This window comes from Drosophila hydei, unplaced genomic scaffold (assembly GCF_003285905.1).
Source record: "Drosophila hydei strain 15085-1641.00,03,60 unplaced genomic scaffold, DhydRS2 tig00000001-arrow-pilon, whole genome shotgun sequence".
Classification (NCBI taxonomy): Eukaryota; Metazoa; Arthropoda; class Insecta; order Diptera; family Drosophilidae; genus Drosophila; species Drosophila hydei.
This window is the reverse complement of record NW_022045643.1, coordinates 9,103,821-9,117,834: the sequence shown is the minus strand read 5'-3', so window position 1 is coordinate 9,117,834 and position 14,014 is coordinate 9,103,821. Positions and strand designations below refer to the sequence as shown.

The following is a 14,014-nucleotide window of genomic DNA, read 5'->3' as shown; positions in this document are numbered from 1 at the left end:
AGAGTAAAGATTAGGCTGATCTAGAAAATAGTTAGATATATTTACACACACACACCTTTAGCACGCTGATCGATTCACGATGAGTTAGGCCACGCATGCTCATGCCATTGACGGCCAAGATGCGATCGCCCTTCTTCAAGCGTCCGTCCTTGGCAGCGGGCGTGTTGCTCAGAATTTTGTGGATCTAGCAAAGAAATGGAGGTAGTATTAGAAGATATCATATCTATATAATTTGAGCATTTACTACTTACGGTTATTTCCTTAGCCTCATAGTCGGAGCCACCGGCTAGAGTAATGCCAATGCTGCTCTCTGGCGTATCCCGCTGCAGGACTATGATGAAGGCTTCTGGTGTCTTCAGTGGCGGATCAGCCTCCTCGACAATCTGTTGCACATCTTGTGCCGTGATCAAACTCTGATTGCTGCCCAACGATGAGAAGCTGCCAAACTCTGTGGCCGTCTCTTGGGTGGTGCTCACATTCTGTGTGGTGGAGCTGACGCCCGAGGAGCTGGAGGCCAGCGAGTCCAGTGAACTGAAGCGTTCATGATGTGGCTTCGCATTGGCCAAGGCGACCGTCGTAATGGCCTTGTGCACGGGCAGCGGCACGGGCGGCGTGGCAGCAGCTGCAGCAGCCGCTGCGCTCCTCTCAAACTTCTCGCGCAGCTCAGCTGTGGTCTGCGACTTGTTGGCGTTGCCCAGCTTTGGTGTCTGCGTGCGCTGTGGCAAGGGGCAGATGACAGGCTTGGCCTGCTCCACACGCTGCTTGGCCTGCTGCGCGGGATCGGCCTTAAAGCTGGCCTTGCGCTCCTCATCGATGAACATGGCACTGATCTTGGCCGGCGTATCTGAGCGCCGGCTGCTGTCGTCCGTATCCGAGGTGAGCTCCACATAGGCAGCCACATTGATCAGCTTGTCCACCACCAGTTGCTTGGTCAGCAGCTGATGCTGCTGCTGCTGCTGCTGCTGTTGCTTGTAGCTAGACTTGAGCCGACGTCCATTCAGGACGCAGGCCTCACCATCGGTGCTATCGTTGTCGTTGTCATTGCTGTTCTCCTGTCCACGGCTCTTGGCGCTGCGGCACTTGGCCGAAGCCAGGATGCTCTTGCGATTGCTGTTGGCCAACTCGTTGCTGTTGCTGTTGCCATTGACGCTGCCATTTAGCTGGCACTTGAGCACGCGTCTCGTCAGATCCACGGTGGGCGTGCTGCCCAGCGAGCTGCAGCTAGCCTGCGACCCAGCCGAAGAGCCCGACGTCAACGTGGAGGTGTTCGAGCTGGCTATCGAAGTGTTTGTCTCCGAGCTGAGCGTGCGTGTCAAGGCGAATTTCTCTGGCGGCGTGGGCACGCGCGCTGTATTGGAGAATACGGAATCTGTGTCGCTTTCCTGATCAGCGAGGAAATTCTGCTGCACCTGCAACTGTTGCTGCTGGCACGGAGTCAGTCGACTGGGCATGCTTAAGGCGCTGGCCAGCGATGTCCTCGGCGGCTTTGCTGGCGGCTGCGACAGCTGTGTATCCAGCGGACGACGCTGTGTGGCTGTAAAGAAGCTGCGATAGCTGCTGCCATTTATGTTGCTGTTGTTGTTGCTGTTGTTGCTAATGTTGCTGTTGCTGATGATGTTGCTGTTAGCGTTTCGCAATGGACGCGTCTCGCCTAGGCCGCTGTCCGTGGAGTCTTCGCCGCTAGCCGCCTTCACTTGACTCTTGATTTCGGGCAGATCCAGTATGGGCTCCAGCAGCTGTGGCCGCTCCGGTATGACTAGGCCGCGCAGCTTGGACAAGCTGCGACGCCGCTGCTCCAATATGTTGGTGATGGCCGCCTTTCGTGTGGCCGCATCGCCCTCGCCCGAGAAACTGATGCGACGCTCCACAGCAGATGCAGAGACGCCGCCGCCACTGCCGCCATGAGTGCGACGTGGCAAGGAGGCATAGCTGTAGCTGCTTCCGCTGCTGCTGTTGCTGGGCGTGCTCAGCGTGTGCAGCGAGTACATGGAGTCTGCCACATGCAACTGCGGCAGCTGCTTGGCCAGCTGATATTGACGCTGTGCATCGTTCAGGTTCTCCACGCTCATGGCGCGCGTCTTCAAAGAAGGCGCTGGCGTGGAGGAGGCTGCCTCCAGCAAATTCTCACTGCTCATATTGAGCGGCTTGCGAGAGAAAGTGGAAGTGGAGCTGGAGCTGGAGCTGGTTGCGGTAGGAGCTGGCACAATGGCGTCCAATTCGTTGCTGGATGAGAACATGGCTATTTTGTCGCGCACCGATTTTTCAGACTTTTCGTCTTTGCGCCAATCGCTGGGCTTGCGTGGCGCACTGGCGCTCAAGGAACGTTGATAATCGCGCAAGGCGCCGCCGCTAGATGGCGTTGCACCCGGACTCTCTGCGGCGCGTGCAGTTTGACGCGCATCCTCCATATTGATAACCAAATCCTGGCGATACATTTTACGCGGCACGGTCGGTGGCGGCCCCGTCTTGGGCAGCGGTGGTGCAGCCTCCAGTTTGTTGTTGCTGTTGTTGTTGTTGTTGTGCTCGAAGCTTAGCTTGGGATGCATTATCAGCGGCTCACTGAAGTTGGGCGGAAACTCATGGCCATCGGGCGGCAGACGTGAATAGGTCGGTGGGGAGGCGTAGCTCAGATAGTCCTGCACCAGCAGCTGCTTTGTAGTTGTTGCTGATACTGTAGTTGTTGTTGTTGCTGCTATTGCTGGGCTGCTCAGCAGCTCCATTTTGTTGTTGTTGTTATGCTTGGACTGCAAACTTTGACCAAGCGTTGGGCTCGAATTCGAAGTGGACGAAGCAGTCGAAGGGGACGTCAAGGTCGAAATCAGTAGAGGCTTCTTGCTGCCAGTTGCTGCTGCTGCTGCTGCTGTAGCTGTTGCTGTGATGTTAACTGTGCCGATGTTGTTGTTGTTGTTGTGGTTGTTAAGGGTACCAAGATCTGTAAAGGGAAGCGACAGAAAAGGGGAAAGGCATTGGTTAGCAAAATACACGAGGAGCAACAAGTGGATAAAACAAAAAGGATGTATTATTCAGTGGGTGGGCAGTTAATCGATAACTTTAATCATCGATAATGACTTGATAGATGAGTCCAATATACGATTTACGTGCAAATTATTGTAGATTCCGATTTTTATTTTTTAAGTGAAAAATATTTAAAAACTTTATAGGAGAGTACTAGATCGATAGACTTATCGATAAGTACGATAAATATCGAGAAGATGTAAAATACTGAAGGAGCAACATGTAAAGATGTCTATGGTAACTGTGGGTGAGTAAATACATTTATCGATAAATAGATTATCGATATCCGTCTATCGATAATTAAACGATATTTAAGAAGCACAAATGCTGATAAATTGAATGTATATTGAGAAAAGTTATGGGCATGTATTAGATTTTCAGTCTACAATCATAGAGTTTCGATTTAATTGATCGATAACAACAATAAATAGATATTTGTAATCTGATTATATAGTTCTCTCAGCTCATAATAGTTCTAGGAAGTTAAGGTTAAGTTAAGACACGCAACACAAATCGGAAAGGTTGTCAAAGGTTTCAAACTGCTTTAGGATTGTAAATCACTTGGATATTGTCTTTGGTCTTTACAGGTAAAATGAGTTCGAGTAGTAAGCTGTGAATTGAAGATTTGTGCAAGAGAATAAAACAAAGAGAAACAGTTTAAAAAACAATTTCCAAACTTATGTCTATTAGCCGGCTGCACAGACTATAATTATAATTATGCGTAAGCTGAAAAAAAACAAAAACAAAACGAAAAACTGAAAACTGAAAACTTTCGCCCAAAAAAAGCGAAACAGTTGTCATTATGCGCTAACCCCCCTTGGACCTAGGGCGAGTCTTACGTATAACCCAAGAGCAAATAAATATATATACATATAAATCCCAACTACTCTTCTAGCTGAGAGCAATTAAAAACCGCAAGAGCCGAAACATCTGCAGCAATAGACATAATAATAGCAATAATAATAATAAGTAGCTATAATAATGCCGGAGACAGCGGAGACTTAAATAAACAAATTATGGATAAGCAAAGCTTTGTCTTAGCCGAAAACAAAAAGCGAAAGTTTTGCTAATGAAGAATAGAAAAAGTTTTGGTTTAGGTTGACAGATTTTTTCTGGGTATTTAATATTTTTTTTTAGCAAATATATTGCGTATTCGGGTCAATCGTTAGGGCGAGTTGAGCACAAGTTAAATTGAAGAAGACTCAAGTCTTGACAATTTCACTGATTGAGAGAAGAAATCGTACTAGGAAAGCCGCCCACATATCACTCACACTTCAACGAGCCGCTCCATACATGAAAAAATTTGCATTTTTAATTAACCAAAACAAGAATCAAGCGAGAAAAAAGCGAGGCTACCTTTCATAAAAATGAAAACCGCTGCGTGCTTCTATTTTTTATTCTTTTCTTTACATACTATATATATACTATGTTGAAAATTCTTTAATTCTTTAATTTTTTTGCGGTTCGTTGTTGGGTTTTGTAACTGAAGTTCTTTGCGCAGTGTTAATGAACTTTTGCCCAGCCAAAGAGCGGCTAAAATGATATCATGTACAAATATATATATATATATAAATATATTTAAGCCGCATGTGCAGAAATTCAAGCAAAAAAGAAAGAACTGTTGAATGTTTAATATAAAACGGCAAAGCCCAAGGGCCCCAAGGGCGAATAAGCAGACCTAGAAAGTGTTTGCGTTTGTTTGAGACGTGTTTTTCTCAAACATTCCAAAGAAACCTTGAGGAATGCAGTCATATCGTTGGCAATTTCATTAATCAGCAATCGATAAGTGCAGTCAGTGTAAACATTTACTTATCGATGAGGCATATCTTCAACATATTTATCATAGATACATGATTCAGCGGCGAGTGACACAAAGTCTATTGAGCTCACTACGTCATGGCTGTCCACTCAGTCATGGCTATGATTAGATTCCGTGTCATTTCAGTCATGTCACTGCTTGTGAGAAGCGCATGGAGAGGCCTAACACTTCGCAGCCAGCCATTCAACTTAGCGACAGCTAATTGGCTTTCATTATGGCCACATAATATTTAATAATAATTCTTATTATTAATCTCAAATGGCCTTTGGGCGCCCATTGAATACGCTTAACTATTCTGATGCCACGCTTAATTAATCAAATTAGCCAAAGCTGGAAAAGCGTATTCCCTGAACCTCGGCGAACTTCAGACTGAGAGATCGAAGTCGCAGGCCTGCGACAGGCGGCAACAATTAATCTTCAACTCTCAAGTGTAACATGAGGCGCCCCTCTTGGTTAGGACTTTTGACATTTGGCAGCTGTTTGGCTTTTTCTTCGTTGTTCTTGGCCAAAAGCGGAGCGGAGCTTTTTATTATGCATATCGTGTTTGCCACCGATTCTTATCTAATGAATGTTTTATGTAAGCGCAAATGAAAAAAAAAATACAAAACAAAACAAAACAAAAATAAAAATAAGAATAAAACTTGACTTGACTCGTTTCGTTCGGGACACCTGCCACAATTTTATAATTTGTAATCTTTTCTGATTGCGCTTCCCTGGCTATATTTTTGGCAATTAAATAACACCGTTGCTGGAGCTCGCAACTCTGCAGAGCTAAACTCTATATATATATAAGTATTCTCTTGTATTTTTCCACCTTTAGCTGTCCCGCTGTGAGCTCTGAAACAGTTGGTCGACTGGCTACATTTAATTGTAATCTTCAGGGGCTCTGGGCGAATGTTCGGTATGTGAAAGGTTAAGAAGATTATTAGAGGTTCAAATTTACAAAAGCGAAAGAAAAAATTGGCAATGGAAGTTTGGGATTCGAATTGTGGAAATGAATGGAGCCGTTCACAACTCTTCTGAAACAATCAACTCGAAAGTCAGCTGTATAATTCTTGGTACTCCACATATATCAAAAAACGATTCTTGAAAGCTTCAGAGCGAGGCATTTCCGTGCTCGAGTCGACCGACGCTTTTGAGTACATGCCAAAGTGTCGTCTTTAATTAGAAGCGAGTGAAACCAAAGCGGCCGCCGTGTTGGGAATTTCAATGCTGAGGAACGCTAAGCTACGCTTTAAAGTTCTTTGGAACTGGCTCGCATAACTCGAAACTTGCTCTAATAACTTCCGCTGCTGTGATCAACATGCGACGATTATTGCATAAGACTGAACACTGGAACACTGAACAGTAAGCAGTGTGCACTGCAGCGCCACCTACCGCTGATAATTATAAATTGCATAGTCTTAGCTTTTCCCACAGTTTCCCCATGAGTTTTCACAGTGCTCCCTTCCATTTGGCTATGGAAAAAATCCTGTAACAAATTGCGCGCATTTAGCGCACAAAATGCCACTTAGACTTGCGCCCCTCTCTCTGCGATTCTCAACGTGGGAATTGCTGTTGAAAATCGGCTTGCGTGCTGCTTACCGTACGTAAATAATTGAAATTAATATAATATGTTTTTTTTTTCTCCTCCTTTCAGCGATTTCTTTAAACATTTTATCGCTCGCATTTTACTTGGCGGCGTTCCCTTTGACGTCCAAGAGACGTGAAACAAAAACAAAGGCAGAGAATAAAATGGTTAAAAAAATGCGTAGATTGGTAGCCCGCACATTTTTCTACATGGCTAGCATTCTGCGCTGATTCTTCGTGGTTTCTGATGGTTTTTATAATTTTTTTCTTTTTTTTTTGCTTCCATTCCATTTGTCCATTCACTCGACTGTGAAGCAGGAGCTGGAATATTGTTTCCAGCTTGAGCTGTATGGCATATTTCATTTTAATTATTTTATTAAAGCCTCTCAGCCACAATGTGCAATTATTTAAAGTGTTCAATGCGTCGTTTGATGGATGGATTGGATTGGAGTTTCGCACCACAACGCCCGAGGCGCCCAGCCCCCATCTTTAAGTCTCTCAGCACCCAGCTACACGCAACTGCCGTCGAGCTCAATGCATATTAATAAGGTTTAGCTAAGCAAACTCTTGCAATTTTCTGCTTGATCAGCAGCTCCTAAAACACAAAAGCAAATTTAAAGCTCGATAATTGCTACGCATTACGACAAAAACGCAAGACTTGCGTATTATATAGATGTGTGTTTATATTGTCTAGAAATAACTTAAACACAAGCCAAACAGCTGCTGCAGAAACAGCCTGTTCTTTATGAACAATAGTACCTATGTATATATATATATATGTATGAAGGAGTTGCTAATTGTAGTCGCTAGTTAATACCCTACTAAAATGTTACTACGATGGTAACTATACGCAGCATATATAGATATAAATAGATATGCTTAAATATTTATCGGATAACATATGTCTATATATTAAGATAAGTATAAAAGAGAATAAAATAAAATTTATATCTAAGAAAAATAATTAAAATAAAAAATTCTTTATATATATATGTGGTATGTAAAATAAATAAAGTAAAATAAATAATAATAAAATATACATACTAAAGCCAACATTAAAAATAAATAATATAATAAATATATAAATTATTTATAAAAAAATAAATATTCATATCAATAAATGTAGTTTGAATATTTATGGATGATAAAATACATAAACATTTTTTTGTATAATACTAAAAACAATTTTCTTATAAGAATAAAATTCTGAAAATATAAATATAATAACTATAAAATATACATAATTAATTTTTATATATCAAATTATATCTTATATATATATATATATATAAATATAAATATACATGTGAAGAAAAAAATAATAACACCAGTGACGCTTTTTCCTCTTCATAAAATGAAACTTTATTTTGAATTAAGCTAAGTGAGAACTTGCAATTTAGGGATATACATATATATATATATATATATATATATATATATATATATATATGTATATCCCTAAATTGCAAGTTCTCACTTAGCTTAATTCAAAATAAAGTTTCATTTTATGAAGAGGAAAAAGCGTCACTGGTGTTATTATTTTTTTCTTCACATGTATATTTATATTTTATATAAGCATGTGCGAACATCTTTCCCGAACAATTTTCAGTAGTTAATTAAAATAATAGGACTATCTTTTACTATCAGGTCTCATATACCCCATAGCTTACAGGTTACGCTTCTAGGGCATATTTAAAAAATTCCAGAGCATTTCTTTTATTTAATAAGAGCAACGCAGCAGACTAAGAAGCAGCAGCAGAAACAACAACTGCTGCAGCAGTAGAAACCGCTGCTACAACCGACTTCTTGGCGGTGGCCAACAAAATGTTTCAGGTCTTAACTCCTTGACTACCTCTCTGTCTCTGTCGCTGTCTCTGTCTCAGTCTGTCTCTCATGCTGCTCGCTGGCCGTTTTGCATTTAATGTGTCATGCAACGCTGCATAGCGGACGCTGCTGCTGCTGCTGCTGCTGTTGCATATGTTGCTGCAGTTGCAACTTCTGTTGCTGCTGTTGTTATGTGGCAAGCGCCAAGTGTTGCAAACAATGCGATGAGCGAGCGAGCGAGAGGAAGCGCCAGAGGGGCTGGAAAAACTGCTTATGCATATGGTGAGGAAAATGTGTTGCCAAGAAAAATGTGAGCTTCAATTGCTGAGAGAGAGGGAGAGAGACAGAGAGGGATAGAGAGATACAAAGAGGGCAAGCAGAACTGAAGTGTATGCCGTTGCATAAATATCGAGCTAAAGTGCCATGGGTAGGGGGCAAGGTAACTGTCGAGGTCTCCCAGCAGCAGCAACAGCAGCAGCAGCAGCTGCCACACACGTTGCACACACGCACCCAGCGGCGACTGCGACGTCGACGTGGACGTGGACGTTGACTGCAACTGCGGCTTTCGGCTTTCGGCTTTCGGCGACTTGGCTTAAACGCATTTTTGCCATTGGCAAGAGCCAACGGCATGAGCGTAGACGGGGAATGGGACAGGTAAGCGCGTTAAGCGCGTTGTGAATTATATGTAAGATAGCAGCAGGTGAGAGAGAGGGCAAGGGAGCGCGAATGTAGGCAGACTTCAAGGAACATTTCAATGCTATTTACGAGGCAATTTCGCATAAGGCATACATATAGAAGTGTCTACTTCTGAAATTTATGATGAGTTTTCTCTACTTTTTATTTCGTTTCGAAGCAGGAAGTGAAAACTAAAATTCTAGAAAATCTTTAGCTAAAAAAAAGCATATATAAAAAATTCAAATTAAACAAAATTTGAAGCCCTAAACAGAGTTGAGAGCTGCAGTTCAAACGAATTACGATCGCATCACGTCGCGTCACATGTAAAAATGCATTGTCCATAAATTATGCGTGTTTATCATTATCAAAAGAGATAAAAACAAATAAATCTTTTGGGGCGGCGGCACATAAAACCTGTCGGCGAGTGAACGCAATTTAAATAAGAAAAAATAAAAAATATATTTAGCCACGGAAAACTAATTAAAATAATACCAAGAAATTACGGAAGCAGCTAATTGGCCAACTCACGGTCTAACCCGAAGAAGAAGCAGCTCTATAAAAACCGGAGTCCCTCACAGTTTGACATTTGCTTAGCTTATATAATGCCGACTCTCTGAAGTCTTGGATAATAATGTTGTTGATGACTTTTAATAACCCAGCTGAAGTTTAGTGAAATGAAGTGAAATGGAATGGAATGCTTTGAATATGTCAAGAACCGTAGCAGAAGACGGCGGCAGAACTTTGATCTGCAGGTCGAAAGACTTTAACATTGGCATTTCAAATATTGCTGATCGAAACAATTAAACGGCAATCGGAACAATTAAATGTTTGCAAAAGGCAGCCGACAAGAAAACAAATGGCCAACATGGGTTAATTACTCTCTCCGGCCCAGTCCTATTCCCATACCCCCATTCCCCCATTCCCTCATTCTCCCATTCTCAATCCCCCATTCCCAGTCTCATTCCCATTCTTAATCTTCCTTCTTTAGAGCAGTGTTGAAAAAGGGCGTACCTGGCAGCTGAGTGTTAAGAGAGAGAGAGGCACGAGAGGAGAGAGAGGAGAGAAGAGTTGGTGAGAGCACGCTTCGCTGCGCAATTTAAGTGACTCGAAAAAGGTTCAAAACTATTAAAAGTTTTGCTGTGAATACCCTGTAATCAGAATGCAGCTAAAGGCATGTTAATTATATGTGAATGAGCGCTGGCAATAGTCAAGAAACGAATTAGCTCTAGGCTATAAATTGAAAGTTCAAGAGAGAAGAAGAGAGAGAGTTATATGTAAGTTCTTATACAATATATATAATATTTCTTAAGTATCATATATTTATATGTCTTATATGTACATATTTATATAGTACATTAATTTCATTCATACATGCGAAATTCTTGTCACAAATTTATTCAGTAAGATTTTGCAATTCTTTACAGGGTATCTAGCAGCTGTATTGACCATAGTCAATCATGATAAGTGCACTCAATTGTGGCATGATTCCCATTTTTTCTTCCATTTGAAGATCGCTGTAGGAACTTCCACCTGTGACTGTGACGCGGGGTGTGATCTTTATCGAGGCACAGCTGGCACTTCAAGTTCATTTTAGGTTCAGTTCGGTTCTTGTTGGGGTTCTCTCGCTGTCATTGTTGCCCCTGAGGATTTCCATTTGAGTGCCTCGCTAGGCTACAGTAGCCGGCATTTCGGCTTGGAAAAGCGATTTAATATTTTTCCCAAAGACAGACGGCATTGTGTTTTCTTATCAATTAAAGCGTGACCTTTGTTGTGGTTTATCTGAAGCGAATTAGTTCGGCCAGCCAGGTCGGCTGCTTTATGGTCTAATTAGTTGAAGAGAAACCTCCGTTCATTTCGGTTCATTATGACTTCACACACACAAAAAAAAAACCAACAAAATAATAGTAGATAAAGAGAAAGAAAGAAAAATCAAAACTCATTCGTTTCGTTGATGACATCAAGCAAATGTTTCCATCACCTTTCTGGCTATCAGCACAAGTATCAAATAAATCGAGCACTATCAATATGAATTGTAGCACCTTTTACTACGACAAGGCCGATCAGGTAATCAAAGCGAGCCATTGTGTTGGACATAAATAGGCATGAGGTCTGGTTAGTTTTCTAATGTATCATTTCCTAAAAACAAACTTCTACAATCAGACTCTATAAATATTGTTTTCATTCATTCGCATTTTGCACTTGATCTGTAATAATATTTACTATAATTACACCTGTCAAAAGCAACTAAGAAGCAGGTGTCTCCCAAGCGAAATTTTCATTAACTCAACGAATGGCGAAAACGTTATGTAAGAACTTTAAAAAAAATACAAGCAGAATTCCTTAGTTTTAACTAACTTGTTGCTTACTTTGTGAATTTCTAATAAACATTTTATATTCTTTCTAATTTTGCTTTTAATTGAGAATTATATGAACGTTTCGATAAGGCGTAATACAAATCGCTACATATAAAAAAGTTCCAATTTAACACGTTTAGCTGTTTTTTGTTTACTTTTTGTATAGAGCCCTTTGTTAAAGCGCAGCAACTGTTATACTGTTATACTGCCCTTTCATTCTTTCAACTGTTCGCGAACCATTTACGGCGCTTGTTCAGATATGCGGAAATACATATATAAGTCCGGATCGTATTATAAAAAACCAAGTGTCGGTTATAGTGTTATTTTTTTACTGTTATACTGTTATACTGTTATACTGTTATACTGTTATACTGTTATACTGTTATACTGTTGTATTGTTATACTGTTATACTGTTATACTGTTATACTGTTATACTGTTATACTGTTATACTGTTATACTGTTATACTGTTATACTGTTATACTGTTATACTGTTATACAGTTATACTGTTATACTGTTATACTGTTTTACTGTTTTACTGTTATACTGTTATACTGTTATACTGGTAAGCTGTTATACTGTCTTACTGCTATACTGTTTAGTATTAAGCTGCTATACTGTTATACTGATACTTTTTTTTAAATTTTATATTGCTATACTTTTATATTGTTAAGCATTATTACTAAGTTTCTACCAATTACTCTTTATACTATATTACACGTTTGTCTGATAACACGAAGATACGAAGAGCCAAATTTTTTGCGCACATTCGCAAATTATTAAAGCTTAGCTCTGGGCAAAGTTTTCACATACTTGCCCATTAACTGAATGATCGTTTTCACTTTGATGTAATACCGATACGATCGGATCCGTTACGCTGCGTTACGGTCCTGATGTCGCAAAACTCTTTAAAAATGCCAAACACAAAATGCCCCAAAATAAAAATATAAAACCAAAACGAACGAAATAAAGTCAAAAAGTTGGTCTTATAAAACAATTTCAATTGGTTCGCGTTTTGGGGCATTGGTATTTCCACTCTTATCTCAACCTCTCTGCTCTGTGCATTGAGCTCCGCTTCGGCCCTTTTTGCCGAATTCTTCGCTTTTGTTTTTTATTAATGTGAAGCGCGCAATTTTCGTTGACATTTGCAAATTCTTGTCACAAACGCGAAAAATTACAAACGGACAAACATATATATATATATACATATATATCTATATATATGTATCTATATATAAAAAAAAAAAAACAAAAACAAAAAAGGCGAATCATAAAAAATGTTTAGCTTTCGAGCGAATTTCAACTATTTTGTCGCTGCGGCCTCTTTTTCGAAATTCGTATAATTTTGATACACTGCATATCGAGTATATTGAGTATATTGATTAGGTGCAACTTATAATAAAATATAAACTTTATCTTGACTAGAATTATTTTCAAATTTCTTAAAGTTTCTCAAAATTAAAGAAAGACTCACAGTGTGTTAAATGATTGCGATATCAGTATAAATTATAATTATTTTGTAACTCACTGCTTTACGCTGTATGAGTTACAGTTTTCATAGAATGCCATTTCATATATCTAAGTTCTTCATCTTAAAGCTCCTCTATCTTTCATCTTCTATCTCTTTCATTACTCAACAAACAGAGCATCAAGCAGCCTATGACAATATTTGTTTCATACTCATTTTTTTTTACTGCTGGAGTTGCACATATAAAATCGCATGGCACATCGCACATTGGTTCCCCCTTCCAGCGCCCGCCCCTCACCTCTTGACCACGCCCACTTGTGAACAATTTGTGCACATTTGAATGCAAATATTTGAATGAAAGCAAACGCAAGTCGAGCGACTGTCAACTGGGCGGCTGGCTAAGTTAAGTAGGTAAATGTTTATGGTGCGTTTTACTGTATTGTTGCGACTGCATTTGACGACAGCAAAAATCAAAGCAACAACAACAGCGAAAAGAGAACTTGTGGCCAATCGAGGGGCAGGGGCACGGGCAGGGTCTGTCTTAACACCGCAATATATGTATGTATGTTAATTCCCTTTCGAAAGTAGTTCAGCGTTTTGGCATTTTGGCCAGCAAATATTTGCCAATGGCATACAAATGCGAACTCTTTGTCTCTGAAGAACACGCGAGTTGTTGTGTCTATGAAAATGTGTCACAAATGATGTCGACCAGAGTTGCCCCCACAATCCATGACGAGGCAACTTTAACGCCACAAAAAGTGTGAAAGGTTGCCGTCTGTGACTGTGCAAAGCGAGAGAGAATCACAAAGTGGGCTAAAGATTAAGGAAATGCCAGAGAGGAAGTCAGTGGAACAACAATGAAAAGACAACAAATTATAATGCAACAACCATACGTATATGAAAATAAAAGGAACGCTCCACTTGTCTCAATTTAACATCATTAAAGGAATACGAACAATATGTAGCTGAGATGAAATAGCTTTCACTTAAAGTTCAGGCAGAGTATAGAAATGTGATTGAAGCCAAACTAGAGAAGAATATAGAAATGTTTCGAATGCCATTTTGTGGAGCTTATATTCATTATTAAAGTAAGCTTTCTAATATAATTTTTGTTATAAAATCAAATATTATCAAAGTGAAAATTAGAAATAACATTTAAAACACATTAGGGTCTTTAAGTGAGGTTCTTAGCTATAAGAAGCTTTTCTTATATTTTTGAGAACCATACTTTAGATTAGTGATCTTTCAAAAACGATAGATTCCTCTGCAAAAGGCATATATTTAATTAT

The 14,014-nt window shown here is 40.2% G+C and overlaps 1 protein-coding gene across 1 annotated transcript in view; it reads right to left on the bottom strand.

Moving 5' to 3' along the window:
- The window catches only part of LOC111603320 (serine-rich adhesin for platelets), a 158,342-nt gene that overhangs the window by 981 nt on the left and 143,347 nt on the right, over positions 1-14,014 (bottom strand). The window contains exons 4-5 of the mRNA XM_023320842.2: positions 252-2,932; positions 56-184 (exon numbers count right to left, since the gene is read on the bottom strand). Coding sequence (XP_023176610.2) covers positions 56-184; positions 252-2,932 — 2,810 coding nt within the window. The remainder of the gene's footprint in view (positions 1-55; positions 185-251; positions 2,933-14,014) is intronic.